Source organism: Apus apus, chromosome 3, assembly GCF_020740795.1.
Source record: "Apus apus isolate bApuApu2 chromosome 3, bApuApu2.pri.cur, whole genome shotgun sequence".
Lineage (NCBI taxonomy): Eukaryota > Metazoa > Chordata > Aves > Apodiformes > Apodidae > Apus > Apus apus.
Genome location: NC_067284.1, coordinates 105265372 through 105281693, shown reverse-complemented (window position 1 = coordinate 105281693; position 16322 = coordinate 105265372). Strand labels below are relative to the sequence as shown.

General features: G+C 43.6%; 1 protein-coding gene across 3 annotated transcripts in view; it reads left to right on the top strand.

Annotated features, from left to right (window-relative positions):
• INTS9 (integrator complex subunit 9) overlaps nt 1-16322 on the top strand; it is a 76636-nt gene that overhangs the window by 58696 nt on the left and 1618 nt on the right. For 2 of the 3 annotated variants that reach the window (XM_051615225.1, XM_051615226.1), the window contains 2 exons: nt 13243-13341; nt 15594-15731. In XM_051615225.1, the coding sequence (XP_051471185.1) occupies nt 13243-13341; nt 15594-15731 (237 nt within the window). The remainder of the gene's footprint in view (nt 1-13242; nt 13342-15593; nt 15732-16322) is intronic. The other variant, XM_051615227.1, reaches the window with a different exon arrangement.

Sequence of the window (16322 nt, the reverse complement as noted above, 5' to 3'; positions counted from 1 at the left end):
TTCCGTTTCTCAAACTCATATCTCCAGTGGTTTTTAGGTGGTCTGTCACTGAGGTGAATGGATTCTTCCTATACCTCTAGGTAAAAACACTGCATAGAAATAAGAGCACTTTCCAAAACTGGTGGGATGTTGGAGGGAGGATGCACTGTAGACAATGTGGTATTCACATTATTGGGGAATAAACAGGAAGAGTTAGAGGTCTGTGTGCGGTCTAAGGGTTATGATCTGGTAGCAATAACAGAGACATGGTGGGACAGCTCACACGACTGGAATGTGGCCATGGATGGCTATGTGCTTTTTAGGAAAGATCGGTCGGTGAAGCGAGGTGGTGGAGTTGCTCTTTATGTGAGAGAGCAACTAGAATGTATTGAGTTTTGTACAGGGGCTGATGAGGGGCGAGTTGAAATTCTGTGGGTAAGAATTAAAGGACAGGGTAGTATGGGTGACACAGTTGTGGGGGTCTACTACAGACCTCCTGATCAAGATGAGGAAGTTGATGAGGCTTTCTACAGGCAGCTGAAAGCAGCCTCACAACTGCAGTCCTTGGTCCTCATGGGAGATTTTAACTATCCCGATATCTGCTGGAAGACTTATACAGCCAGCCTTTCACAGTCTAGGAGGTTCCTCCAATGCATTGATGACAACTTCTTAATGCAAATGGTGGATGAGCCGACTAGAAGAGGAGCGCTGCTGGATCTTGTGCTCACCAACAAGGAGGGCCTTATTGAAGCAGTGGTGGTCAATGGCAACCTTGGCTGCAGCGATCATGAGATGGTGGAGTTCAGGATCCTGTGTGGGAGGAACAGAATTTCCAGCAGGACCAGAACCCTGGACTTCTACAGAGCAAACTTCGGCCTCCTCAACCAATTGTTAAGGGAAGTCCCATGGGACAGAGTGCTAGAAGGTAAAGGGGCTCAAGATAGCTGGACAATATTCAAGGACCACTTCTTGCAAGCACAGCATCAGTGTGTCCCAATGGGTAGAAAATCTAGTAAGGGAGCTAGGAGACCAGCGTGGTTAAAAAAGGAACTGCTGGGGAAACTCAAGTGGAAGAGGAAAATCTATAGATCATGGAAGGAGGGACTGGTCACTTGGGAGGAATATAGGAATGTTGTCAGGGAATGTAGGGAGGCAACTAGGAAAGCTAAGGCCTCCTTGGAACTTAACCTTGCAAGTCGGGTTAAGGACAGTAGAAAGGGCTTTTTCAAATACATAGCCAACAAAGCTAATACCAGAGGCAATATAGGCCCACTGCTGAATGAGGTGGGTGCCCTGGTGACAGAGGATATGAAGAAGGCAGAGGTGCTGAATGCCTTCTTTGCCTCTGTCTTTACTCCTGCAGGCTTTTCCCATGAGCCCCAGATTCATATAACCCCAGAAGTAGTCAAGATAGGTGAGGACATAGTAGATGAGGATTGGGTTAGGGATCAGTTGCATAATCTGGACATCCATAAATCGATGGGTCCGGATGAAATGCATCCAAGGGTGCTGAGGGAGCTGGCGGAGGTCATTGCTAGGCCACTCTCCATCATCTTCGGTAAGTCATGGGTAACTGGAGAGGTGCCTGAGGACTGGAGGATAGCAAACGTCACTCCAGTCTACAAGAAGGGCAAGAAGGAGGACCCGGGTAACTATAGACCGGTCAGCCTCACCTCCATCCCTGGAAAGGTAATGGAACAACTTGTCCTTGGCACTATCTCTAGACATATCAAGGAGATGGGGGTCATCAAGAGCAGTCAACATGGTTTTACCAAGGGTAAGTCATGTTTGACTAACCTCATAGCCTTCTATGAGGAAATTACTAGGTGGATAGATGATGGTAGAGCGGTAGATGTGGTCTATCTTGATTTCAGTAAAGCATTTGACACCGTCTCCCACAGCATCCTTGTAGATAAGTTGATCAAGTATGGGTTTGATGATCAGGCAGTGAGGTGGATCAAGAACTGGTTGAAAGGAAGAAGTCAGAGAGTTGTAGTCAATGGGGCAGAATCTAGTTGGAGGCCTGTGACTAGTGGAGTCCCTCAGGGGTCGGTACTGGGACCGGTGTTGTTCAATATCTTCATCAACGACCTGGATGAGGGCACAGAATGTACCCTCAGCAAGTTTGCTGATGACACCAAGCTGGGAGGAGTGGCTGACACACCAGAAGGCTGTGCTGCCATTCAGAGAGACTTAGACAGGCTGGAGACTTGGGCGGGGAAAAACCTGATGAAGTTTAACAAGAGCAAGTGTAGAGTTTTGCATTTGGGGAAGAAAAACGCCATGCACCAGTACAGGTTGGGGGCTGACCTGCTGGAGAGCAGTGTAGGTGAAAGGGACCTGGGGGTCATGGTAGACAGGAGGATGACCATGAGTCAGCAGTGTGCCCTTGTGGCTAAGAAGGCCAATGGCATCCTGGGGTGTATTAGAAAGGGTGTGGTTAGTAGGTCAAGAGAGGTTCTCCTCCCCCTCTATTCTGCATTGGTGAGGCCACATCTGGAATATTGTGTCCAGTTCTGGGCCCCTCAGTTCAAGAAGGACAGGGAAGTGCTTGAAAGAGTCCAGCGCAGAGCCACAAGGATGATTAAGGGAGTGGAACATCTCCCTTATGAGGAAAGGCTGAGGGAGCTGGGTCTCTTTAGTTTGGAGAAAAGGAGACTGAGGGGGGACCTCATCAATGTTTACAAATATGTAAAGGGTGAGTGTCAAGACGATGGAGTTAAGCTTTTTTCAGTGAAGACCAGTGATAGGACAAGGGGTAATGGATACAAGTTGGAGCATAGGAGGTTTAAGATGAATATGAGGAAAAATTTTTTTACTGTAAGAGTGACAGAGCACTGGAACAGGCTGCCCAGAGAGGTTGTGGAGTCTCCTTCGCTGGAGACATTCAAAACCCGCCTGGATGCCTTCCTGTGTGATGTACTCTAGGTGACCCTGCTCTGGCAGGGGGGTTGGACTAGATGATCTTTCGAGGTCCCTTCCAACCCCTAGGATTCTATGATTCTATGATTCTATGATTCACTAACCTGGGAATGGGTATCAAAGAAGCACATAGAAAATGAGAGCTCATTCTAACTGCATTCACTTTAACTTGGGAGGGTTTGAGCAAAATACTGACAGAAATAGCCCTGTTTTCCTCTCTAACAAATAGTATCAGGTTACTTTCACACAGGAGCCCTAATTTCAAAGCTATGTGTATTCAAGGAGGAGGAGCATCTCGTGCTTTTCCATGTCCAGGTATTCTCTCCGGTTCCAAAGCTGTACTTACTAACTAGTTGTAAAAAGCTCCTTGGTGTGTAATGACACTCCTGAAAGGGCTTTGTAAGATGATACAGAAATTAGGCAGATTACATAATCTCTGAGACTTTCAGGAAAACTGTTGTCCTTCCCCACTGGTGTCAGGGAGGTAGTATTTGCTTGCCTCAGTGGGTTCTTTGAGAGCTAGACCCATTGACGGTTGTGTGCTTGCTTCTCAAAGCAAGGCTTTGGTTCAGGAATGCTAACAGGATGCCATTCCCCAGCACTAAGATACGCAAATCATCCCCAAAAAGAGATCTTACTTGTTATTTTTCAAAAGAACTTGCTAGAGGAATAGCAATGCTAAATTTGTAGTGATCACAGACTGTCTCCCCAGGACAATCTCTGTTTCAGTAGGTGTTCATTGCATCACCCTGTGAGGCTGGTTTTTGCTTCCAGCTTGACATGCAGAGTACTAATAAGGCATGGGAGGGATGGTACATTGTCTCCCACCTTCTCTGACTTTGGTCTTTGAGTCTTAGCAGCATAGCTGGTAACTGCTGAGAAGTGTAACTGTGTAATCTCTCCTCCTCTGTCATAGAATCACAGAGTGGTTCATGTTGGAAGGGCTCTTAAAGATCATCTAGCCCTAAATCCCCTGCCATGGGCAGGGACACCTCCCACTAGATCAGATTGCTCCAAGTCCCATCCAACCTGGCCTTGAACACTTCCAGGGATGAGATAGCCACAGGTTCTCTTCTCACAACCTCTCCCAGTGTCTCACCACCCTTACAGTAAAGTATTTCTTCCTAATATCTGATATAAATCTACCCTAATTTAAATCTAACTGTTTTAACCAGTCACAACAGTTAATCCCAAAGGACCATTGTTTGGTTTGCAAATCAATGGGAGAAGGAGGAAAAGACTGATGTTTTCTGGGACCTGTATTTCCTTTTGTGCTAACCCTCTAAATAAACATGATGTTATCTCCTTACCAACCTAATAATTTTTATGTGCTATCTGCATGACTTGCCTCACTCCCCCTTCCACCCTGTCTGTCTGTCCTGTCCTGCAGAGGGATTATTAGATGTTGGTTTTGAGAGATGGATGGAAATGGCCCATTGTTTTCCAGCAAGATTTACCCAGTAGTGGCAAAAAATATCTGTAACTTCCCCTTCTACTGGGTGGGTTGTGCAATATAGGGTTGCAAATATGATGAGGCTCCCTGGTGGAGAGTATTTGCTGCTTAATGTCTCCTTTTCAGTAGTTTCACCCAGGAAGACTCTTTAATGGTGCCTAAATATATAGGAATTTCTATATTGCATGGAAAGGGCATTTGTTTCATATGGGCTACCACCATCTCTGGGGTTCTGTGAAGGTTCATGAGGCAGTTGGGAGAGATATTTTATAGCTCCTAGCAAACCTTGCAAAGTCTTGTTATTTGTCAAAACCATGTTAGCCAAAATTGGAATTATTAAATCCACCCTGGGAAGAAAAGTGACTGCTAGATCTGCTCCAGGGCTAGGACTTGGGTCTGAAGTAAAGCTAGAAGTCTCATAAAAGAATGTCTGCTTCAATGAAGTCCTCACTGGGGCCCTATCCGAGCATCCACAGTCATTTCTCAGAAGCAGACGTGCTCAAACTTCTCTCTCAATTCTTAACGCTTTTGAAAACCAAACAGTTGGCTCAGCATGGTTTCAGGCAATACAGACTGACAGCATGATAGTGTGACATTTCCTTTCCAAAATTGTTTCAGTGGTTCAGATGCTGGCCTGTCAGATTAATGTAAATGTACTGATACTGCTGGAGCTTGTCTAAATTTCAGTCATTTCACCGAAGAGAAAGTCAGGTCAAGCAGGACTGTTGTACATTAATGAGATTTACTCAGAGCAGCCTTTGTTTAGAGAGAGGTTTTAACAGTCCCAAGGCACCAGCCTGGAGTGGCGCTCAGAAGTGTTGTGTAACCTTTACACTTTAAATAATTTGTTCTTCTCAGCATCTGCCTTTCACTTTAAAAAATAATTAAGAAAAAAAAAAGACTGCTTCCTGGAAATGGGTTAGGCATTGTCTGTTCACAGGAGAATGGTGGGAAAATAGAAAACACCTTCTGGAGCAAACAGATAAATTAAACAGTTGTGTTTCAGCAAATAATGTGCCTCCAGTTTAACTACAGCTGAACAATGGTGCAGATCACTTGATTTCAGTAACAGACTGACTTCAGTGAGGGCTCTGTTTGTTTTAAATACTCTGTTCGCAAGTTTTCTGGGACACAGGGCAGTACAAAGTGTAAATATGCAACAACATGAAATTATAATGAACTATTGCAGAGAAGAATTAGGAAATCAGCCACTTGGCAGCACATGATAATTTTAAGTCTTTCTCTCCATCCTCTCCTTTTCTTATTTTAACTTCTATTTCCACATAGGATCCTGCCAATTTCCTTTTGAAGAATCCAATCTCCTGACCTCTCCATTTCTTTTCCCCCTTGTGTAAAGATGGTGTAGCCTCATTTACCATAAAGTAAATGAAATATAACCACCCTGCTTGCTCTCCTACTATTATTCCTCCCTTCAACTCCAAGCTCTCTGAATCCACCATCTGTAAAATTGCCTGGAGTCCCTCCCTCGTTCTAGCACAGGCCCTCTCTGAGTTTGACTTCACCTTTTACATTCCATGAAAACTAGTCTTGTCCCAGTTTTTACCAGCTTTTTCTTAGATAAAGCCAGAACCACTGTAGTCTGCTGTCTTCTTGGTTTACATCATCGCTATTCAACACAATCAGCCATTCCTTTCCTCTTAAAAATGTCTCTCACCTCACTTCCATGTCTCTTCTCTCCTGGCCCTTCAGCCTGCCGTTGCTTCTGCAGAGAATTATCTTCCCTCCTCCCATCTTTGTTGGGCTTTGAGTGTGTTATCCCAATTTTCCTTTGCTTTTGGGGTTTTTTTGGTTGGTTGTTTGGTTTTTTTTTAATGTGGGGTTTTGTCTTTTTTTGTTCTTTTTTTGGTTGGTTGTTTTTTGTTTTGTTTTGCTTTGTTTCCTGTACCTTTTCTCTAATTGGTCTCATCTCCAAATTGTCCTATTTAGATTTATGAAACTTGGATCTGCTTTTTTGCTCCCAGCCTGCCTTTGTCTGTCCACATTAATATGTAGGTTTGTTTCTCCTTCATTTTTGATAGCTGGCTGTAAGATAAAACTTTTATAGCCAGGCATTTGCCTCTCTTTTCCCAACCAGCTTCAACAACTACACATTCTGACCCATACATTGGTTACTACATTTTGAATATTTTGACTGATGTCCTCCTCATGTCTTTCTAATGACTCATCTTTTGCATCTGTAAGCTGCTTGCCTTTACTTTGAAGATATTTCCTGTTCTTGCTTCCCCTACCTCTCATTTTTCATTCAAGTTTGAGGCTTATTTCTGGTTCTGCTAGTTCTGGCTTCCACTGTCCTCTTGTAAGTTCCTCAAACAACTGTTTCTGCTCCCAGGCTATGCAGCATACTGAGGAAGAGCTTCATTAAAGAGCCATAAATCTACTTCATTACACTTCTTAAATACATCCTTAAAACTGTCTCTTGGCAGAGAGTTGGCAAAAAGCCAGTTGGTTAGCTTTAGTACTGAGTCTACTGCTTATCATCCCACGCAGGATTATTTCCTGTTGGTTGGTCAGCACATCTCTTTCTGGTTTGATTTCCAGGCTTTGGGGGCAAGGTTCCTCATGGTGATAAAGAGCCCTGATCCATTAGTTGGAACATGGAACATGTGTATGGGAAAGAAGGGGTTTATTTCATTGCTCCAAACTGCAAGACTGCCCCTTCAGCCCATTTTACTTCTCCACTAGATGTTGGCTCTGTGAAGGAGTAAAGCTAAGATGTAGGCATTTGCAAGCAATAATGCCAAAAACTTTAGGTATTTATGGTATGATTCTTCACCCACTGAAGTTAATGAGATTTTAAAATCCACTCCAGAGAGGATTGTAGCAGACCCATGGAGACTGAAAAATCTATTAAGTTCAGGTTAGTTTAGCAACTTAATCACCCCATTTGAAACACTTGGATTCTTCAAAATCTGAGGCTGAAACCCCAACAAGACATGACACAGATCACCCACTAATGATTATAAACATCCTTAGTTCCAGGATGTTTGCTTGTTCCTTTAAGTCTCATTAGAAAGATTCCCCAGTTTCCATTCTGCTGCACAACTGGCCTGCAGCAAGCTTGTGCTGTGTTTAATATGCTTGTTGGTCATGAATGCTTACTGTATTTAAATCTTTAGGCCTTTCTCCTTCAGGGAATGTGTTTGACCACGTATCTTTTAGTTTCCACTGCAGGATCTATTACGTGCAGGCTTCCTGCACTCAGACTCGGCCTGGTTTAGCAGATGATTTCAAACCGAGGCTGAATCTATTTGAGATTTCTGCCCACACTATAATCTCTCAGGCATTTCTGTGTCTGGTTTCAAGTGACTCAACAACAGAGCTCCTGGTACTTAAATAGTGAAGGGGTGAGAAGAGGCAGGAAAGTAGGAAGTGAGGTAAATTATCATGCTTTCTCAGCATTACCATCCAAATATAAGTGACAGGATAAAGACTGTCAGGTTTTTTAATTTACAAAATTGACTATACAGATCATCCCTGCATGTGGAATATCTGGGCAGTCTTTTCCTTTTAAAGGTACACTGGGAAGATGCTTTTCCGCATCCAGAAACTGGATTTTATGTGTTTGAGTAGCAAGGTGAGTGGAAAGATGGAGGATAAGGCAGGTTGCTCTCCGTTCAGCTTTTGCTGAGGACTGCTTATTGTAAAAATCTCTGTTAAACTGTGATTGCTAGGACCTGGTACACTACCTCCAAGACTTAAAATCTTTGGGCTTCTCTAATAATTGGCTTGTTTTTCTGTTGCATACTCACTACCTCCTTTTTGGGGGCTAGTAGCTGGGTAGGAATCTCTTCATGCCTGGCAAGCTCCAAGGCTCTAAGCAATTATTTCCACCTAGAAATGGAAGTGCCTTCATGCCAGAACCCAGCTGTGGTTAGTAATAGTGTTTATAATGTGCCTTGTAAAATGCAAGGCACCAGCTTCAAATTGTGAAGGCTTTTTCTCCTACTGTTCCCACTAGAATGCCATTCAAATCCCTGCAGTCTCTGATGGCTAGAAACATCCTAATTTCAAGCCTACACATATTCATGGCTGGTCTGCACAGACTTACTCCTAACATTATGTTTTAGCATAAATAGGTTTTGCCTTTTGTTGGTATTTTCCCTGTGGTCTTTATGTAGAATAATCAAATTATCCTTTTGGCTTTCTTTCTGCCAGGCTAAACAAGCCAAGGTACTTAGTCTCCACTTACAGACAGCTTTTCCTGCCCTAATCTACCCTTCCATAATCTACCCTTACTTGAATTTAAATTACCCACAATTTACAAGTAGTTCAGATGAGATCTTGCTCAGCCCAGTACAGTAGCAATAGCTCATCTCTACTAGATATTTTCTGGAGTTGCATTTAGATTTTCATGGCCATGTCACATTTGTGACTTTCAGTTCTCCTGGGATGGACTAATAAACCTGGACCCTTTACCTCTGTCATTTCCAGCAGCTGCCAGCTCACAGCAGAAATTCATGGTATTAGCCCAGTCCCTGGCCTTGCATTTCATGCTGTTGAATTTCCTCTTGTTTTTCACACTCCAGTTTTTGAGGTAATCTAGTAATTCCTCTGTGATAGCTTGATCTTTCTGTTAAGGGGGCCTCTGCAAACTTCAGTGGAGCCTTTTGAACACTCTCTTCATTCTGTACTGCGGTCATTAATAATAATTGGATGGAAGTAAGCTCAAAACTGATCCTTCAGGAATTGCAGCAACAGACCGATAGTTGTCTGAGGATATCCTTGCTTTAACCAGCACTTTCCCCGTCTCAGGACTGCTGTAGAAATCCACAGTTTAATTTCCCATGTGGTACCTTGCTAGTGCTTCATGAAGCAGAGGCTGTGGCTGCCCCAATTCCTTCAGCAGTTTTCTTATCAGAGAAAGCTCTTGTGTTAGTTGCATGTGGTCCAGTTTTGATGATTTTTTAAAAATTTCCTTCCATTTATTATATTACTGCAGTATAGTAGCAAGAGTAATGGACCCCTTAGTAGGATTTCTGAGTGCCAGGTATTGCACAAGCACTGAACAGGACTGATTCCTGCCCCAGGGAACATATTAGAACTTTATTCTAACTCTCTTTTTCTTAAGGACTTGCAGTGTGTTGGGTTCCTAATGGGCCTGTCCTGCCCAGAGGTATCATAGCTCTGCTTCATGTCTTTGATTTCTCTGCCATGATCCAGAGTTGCAACTCTGGCTCCTACCTCTCATGCAGAGATCATACCTTTGTGCACAATTTGCAAATCTGGAAAATACACATTTAATGTTGATGTAAAAACTCAGCTGTGTCCCTTTCTAAATACACATCTAGTGTACACATCAGCGAATTTCAGATCTTAAAAGTAATGGGAATTTTAATTAGTGATAACCTTTGCTGTGCTCCTCCTTGTTCCACTTTGCTCCAGTCCTGGAGATCCAGCTCAACCCACTCAGCTCAGACTTCACGTCTCCCTGTGGGGTCAGTCTTTCTCCACCCTCTCTGGTGTAAGCCAAGAACTATTGCACTTAACAAAACTTGGAGGTGAAGAGGGAAAAGGGAGAAGTTAGGAGACATGTCCCAAAAATCTAGGAAGAAATCACTGGTATTGACCACTGCCAGTGTATGTGTGACTTGGACACTGAAATTCTGGCAGGTGTATGTCTGTGTCCGTCTGTCCCTGGGAAAATCCTCCATGAGACCAAGACCATGTGTGCTAAAATTCTGGTCCTCTCCTGATTTTATTCACTGATTATTCATCCTCAGTTGTTTGCTTTTTTTTGTTACGGTAGGAATTTCAGATCCCATACCCATCACTGTTCAGCTCTTCATTGCCAACAAGAGGATTTTGGGCTGGTGACTGCACACAGCATGCAACCTTCAGCTTAGGGAGAGCTGTCCCCTCTGAAGACCTCAGTAGAGACTTCAAAGTAACCCAACCCGTGTACATTGTTCTTCTTTCTAAATAACTATAGTTTGGCCAAGAATGGTGTTTGAGCTCACATAGTATGTGTCAGATCTTATTTTGCTGTGGGTAATGCAATCCTACACAAAAGATTCACTTGCAGTTTGTGGTAAAACTGTCTTTATATGAGCATAGATGGGCAGCTCTGATCATGGGAGCAGAACCTCCCACGCTGACCCTTCTCTCCCTCAGCCTTTACAAGGTTCACATCAACACTTGCAGTTTCAGACTACTGAGAATCGATGACTTCTGCTTTTCGGTTGGTCTCTGCTTTGAACTTTCCTTAACAGAAGGGATTTTTTAAAAAATGAAATACACATACACACACACACAAGTTTGTCTTAAGGCAGCCCAAGTGCTCATCCATAGGCAGGGGACTGATTAATGCCATGTTAGTTCTCAGTGCCGTGCATCTCTGCTTTCATGACTTTCCTGATGCCAGCATGTGGCATCAGACTTGTGATAATGACTGGAAGGAAGATGCATTTATTCTTGCATAGTGGGGGGCTTTTCAGTCTTGCAGGCAAACGCATAACAAGATCCAGCAACTGAAAGCTGGACAAATTCAACCTTGAAATAAGACATGGTTTCCTAGCTGCAAGTAAAATTGAAGTTTGAAACAGCTTTTGAGAGGAAATGGTGGAATTGCCATTGCCTGGAGTGTAGACAAGATTTGCTATCTCTCTGAAAAGGGTTTCTTTAATCCAGCATTTTGGGAGAGTTCTGTGATTTGTTGTGTGCAGGAGGTCAGTGGAAAGGAGTAATAGCAGTGCTGTCTGGTCTTGGTGGGTGAATTACTGGATGTGATTAAATGACCTTTTTGGTTTGGGTCAGTGAATTTCTGTAATAAAAGGATTGGCTGCAGCATGGAGAGGGCTGTGAGATGAGGCAATATCTTAGAGAAAAAAAATATAACCTATGTCTGTCTTACTGCCTTTTTGGCTGTTAATAATTTAAGTGTTGCTGTTTACCAACTGTGGAGTTAAAATCTGCATAAATGTTAATATCTAAGTATTTCAGAGACAGAAGACTTTGATTGTAAGTGGCACTCTGGTTTTTAAGTGCCTTTCATTGTACAATATTTGTCATTTTGCCACATATTCTTTATTACAACCCATTCTGTATCGATCTTTCTCTGGAAGGTGGTGGGAATCCAAAGTGCCTTCGACCACTGCAAAGAGCAGCATACCAGAATGCTGCAAGTATTGCTATTTTTAGGCCCAAGGGAAAATCTGAAGCTGTAATTATCATTATATTTTCATTCTCTTAGCCTTCAACTACAAACTGTAAAGGCTGTATTCAAATTGCCTGCTTTAAAAATCTTGAACAGAGTCCCAGAGAGAGAGCAATCTGAATTGTTCCATGACATTTTGATTTCTAAGATTCATCAAGTCTGAATATGTGCAAAATCTAGGGGATTTGATTTTGAATCAAACCTGTGGTTTTTTTCAACACAAACATCTATGCAACTGTTTAATTTTCAAAATGTTCCTGCAATTTTGATAGTGGTAGGTAAGATTTTCAGAAGTTATTAGAAGTAGCTAAACTCTGCTGCTGTTGACGCCAACAGAAAAGCCCTCTCAGTGCTTTGATGGCAGAAGGATGAGGCCAGAGCTGTTTCCCCTGGGCTCTGCACTGGTGAGGCCACACCTCAAATCCTGGGGTCAGTTTTGGGCCCTTCATCACAATAAGGACATTGAGGGGCTGGAGCGTGTCCAGAGAAGGGCAACGGAGCTGGGGAAGGGTCTGGAGCACAAGTCTTAGGAGAAGTGGCTGAGGAAACTGGGGGTGTTCAGCCTGGAGAAAAGGAGGCTGAGGGGAGACCTTCTCACTCTCTGCAACTGCCTGAAAGGAGGCTGGAGCGAGGTGGAGGTTGATCTCTTCTCCCAGGTAACAGGAGATAGGAAAAGAGGAAATGGCCTCAGGTTGTGCCAGGGGAGGTTTAGACTGGATATTAGAATAAGCTTCTTCACTAAAAGAGTTATTAAACACTACAACAGGCTTCCTAGGGAGGTGGTTGAATCACCATCCCTGGAGGTGTTTAAAAGATGTTTAGATGTGGTGCTTGGAAACTGCTTGGGCTGCTGTCCCATGTGGTGTGGAGATACCTGTTTGTCTAGGACTGGATCCTGGCTGCAGTCCTGGACAGGACTCCAGGGCACCCAGCGTCCAGTGTGTTGTCCTCTAGAACTCCTTTGGAGGAAAAAAGGGAGTAGTTTTCTGTGTTCCTGAGTATGTTTTTCTGAAGTATTCCTTTGGAAACACGGCTGGAAGAGGTGCTTCCCAGCTGGCCAACTTCTGCAAGCCTCAGCAGATGCAATACTGCTCTCACTGCCAACACCCTCAGTGCTGAGGATCCTGGGAGGTTGCCATTGAATTCAAAGTTGGAGCCAAGACTAAATTTTATTTCTTTCAGGAAAGAATTCTATACAAGGCAGTGGAAAGGTTTCTCTGCAGTGTTGTAAGGAAAAATTTCAAAACAGTCAGTAGAGCCATTGGGTTTTCAAGGACAAACCCTTTTCTTTCAGCTACTCAGCAGCCTCAATGCCACAGCACAAAGGAACTGAAAGGAAACTGGCTTTGATTTTTCATTGCCCATTGACATAATAAATAATGCCAAATTAGATTACTTTTTTAACTAACAAAAATCATTAATAAACAGTTGATGTCTTTTTAAACAAGGTTTCTCTGTAATTATTCTGTTTTGTGAGACTTGCCTTGGTTACTGAGAATCTTGCACTGCTGTGATAATGGTGTGAAAGTCAGTAGCTTTAAGAGCTGGAGGCCTAAGAAGGTAAGAGCAGCTCTCTGTCATTGTATCAGTGGGTTTGTGTTTACAGTTCATTAGTCCATGTTTAAAAATACCATGCTGCCAATTTAAATCACAGCTGGATTCATACAAATTTTGAGATTATCACTTGCTGAGCAAAATCCTTCCTTTGCTTTAGCTTGCAGATTCACTCGTGCCCTTGGAGATTAAGCCTGGTATTTCCTTAGCAACAGTTTCTGCCGTGTTGCATACTAAAGACAACAAGCATGTGCTGCAGGTACAGTATGATGGGAAAGGGAGAAAAATATCCTTCCACCAGGTTTCTTGCCATCTGGGACCCCAGCTGTTCTTATGAGGCAACCTCTCCAACAAGTCTTTGCCCACTGGAGCAGAGTCTGTGTCAGTTGCTTTGTCCTGGCATGTGCAAGTGAGGAATTACACTTAGAGAAGAGAGTGGGATGCAAATAAATCTCTCTTCTCTCTTTTTGTTGGCCATGTGCCTGGCTAAGATAAAAGGGGAGGTGAGATTACTCCTGAAGTGAGACTACAAATCATACCACTGTCTTTCATAACCTATACACCAAAATCAGCATCAGTCAGCCTCTCATGGACTGAAAACTGAGGTCCAGAGGGCAGAGATGATAAGCTAAAACATTAGACATATGAAGGGACTGTCTTCTTTAAGTTGCCCTATTCCCCAAGACACAGAAACATCCTTGCACTAAGTAGCAGTGTACACTCTTTTCCTACCACCTCCTTTTGGCTGATGCTGCAGTTAGTGCTCTGCAGCAGGAGGTGATGCCTGATGGACCTGCTTGGCTTTGGGTGCTCCAGTCACCTTTCTCCTTTGATGCATGAGCACGCAATGAACTCAGTGAAGCCACACTCTGCACAATACTGCCTCTCCTGGTGGGCAGCAGAGCTGGGCTGGGCCCACTACACTTGTGGATAATGTCTTTAGTGGAGGGGCATAAAGATTGGTTAATGATTTAAATCAGTGCACAGCAGACAGGCTGTCATACTTTTTCCAAGTCAGTTCCCTAGAAACACTAGGCAACACTGAACAAATAGCAATATTTAAATGCAGTTGGTCTAAGACTGCTTTCTCATTTGTGTTGTTCATTTACTCCCTTCTCTGCTCTGATTCCTGGTGCCAAACAGACTTAGATCTAGGCTCAGAATGCCAGAGTCCTCACTTGTGGATGGAGGTAAAGCCAGCACAGTGGTGTCTGTCAGTATGGCTGAGCCTGGGACCCACCATGGCATTAATTCAAGCACAAATAACATGGTACATGCGGGTAGGCCCACCAACTTCAGGGAAAATGGTGGGGTTTTGTGTAGTGACTCAAATGCATCCCTTCTTGTGGAAATGGAGCCTGAGGAGACAATATTTCTCTCACAAGGATGAAAAACAACCTTCCCTGGCTGTTGAAAAGAACACAGGGACATCTCAGCAGCAGGTTCAGACATGATGCTACGTGACAGGAAAGGCACGGAGTTTGGAGGAGCCCAGGCTGTCACCTGGAGTGCACTGGGTGCTACAAGGCCCTGGAGTTGCTTCAGGCAAATTTTCTGTGTGTTGTGCAGCTGCATCCCTGGCAAATGATCTTGCCATAATTTTGAAGCAATTTCCCCCAGTGCCTTTTTCCCAGGGACTGAGTTGCTAGTTCACCAGGAAGGATGAGTGCTGACACTTTCCCACCCTTACACAACACAGGACACATGGACTTATTTTACACAATAATTTCCTCACAGTTCTTTTTATAGGAATCAGGTTTTCATCTCCATTAATAAAATGGTTTTTTGGAAGTGCTCAGTTAGCTCCACACCTTGCCCACATGGTGCTAGGTTAGGTACCCCTGCGTGTGCTTGCCCTGCCTCCCTCTCCCTGCTAACAGAGAAGGGTTTCAGGAGTGAGTTAGAGCACAGAACTTTCTGAAGCAGCACAAAATTATACTCGGGTCACACTCCAGTGATTTTTCAGGCAATGCAGCTTCTCTCATGCTTCCCTGTTTGTATTCAAGTTCTTCTTAAAGACTCACTTTTCTGAGGCCAGTGAGAAATAAATTACCCATTTGTTTCTCATTGCCTGAGTAGTTACTTGCTCTGAATTTGCCCATTTCCCAACCTGTTGTACCTTTTAGAGTGTGATTTTCAAGGCACTTTAAGACATGATTCCTAGAAAATATTGGAGAGTACCTGAACACCAAACCAGAAGTCTTCAGTCTTGAATCAAGTCAGATAGGTCTTCTAAGATGAAAGAAATTTAAACAGAAATGAATTTGACTGAAATTTTAAGATTATGGAGTTGAACTAAAACTGCTAGTTTCTTTCTATAAATGGTGACTTGTATTTGCAGTGGAGCCCAAGGCTGGGTTTCTCCTTTCCCCTTCAGTGCTGCAATGTTCCCCTGTAGTCCCAGAAAATAAAATCAATATTCCTTTTCTATCTCCTGTGCTTGTTATTCCAACTAAAGTATAAGAAGCTGGTGTGATTCCCTGCATCCCTGTGTACCTTCTCACCCATTAGCTCCCTCCAAAACCTCCACAACCTCCTGCCAGCAAGAAGAGAAAGCGAGTGAGCGATGATGTGCCAGAGTGTAAATCTTTGAAGCCACTGCTGAGCGGCTCCATTCCCGTGGACCAGTTTGTGCAGACACTTGAGAAGGTAGTAAGTCTTTGGTGGCAAGTGAGAATCAAGTGGATTTCTGCTAATCTCAAAAATGTGCTGCTTTGCTAGGAAGGGAGGGAAAATAATTTTAACATGGCTTGAAACAGAGAGGGGATAATGAGCTCACAAAGTACTTCTGGGAACGTGTGTCCCTGCACTGACTGTGGAGGGAATAGTTCCTTGTGGAGTCATGTCCTGATACAGGGGAACCATATCAGTTGATTCCTCCTGGTTTTCTGTGGAAACAGAGCTTTTGGATTCACTCCAAATGGGTGAGTTTCCCCCATGTAACTTTTGGATTTGTCAGCTGGTTCCCAATAAATTTGAACAGTGGGGTGGAGGTCTCAAAAGTACTTCAGTTCCTACAAGTTCTGTGACAATGGGTTGACTGGGTGAAGAGTAGATCCTGAAAATGTCTACGCTGATGGAGAAGCTTTCCGGGGAGCTGCAGGACAGGGGGCTTGGTGGCTGAATTTATGGGCAGTTGGATACTGCTCTGTGGAGCCCTGTTCTCCCTTGCATGCCTCTTTGGAGAAAATGGATAGGAAAAAGGGCAGGGTAGTCTGTGAGGAAGCTTGCCTTACGGTT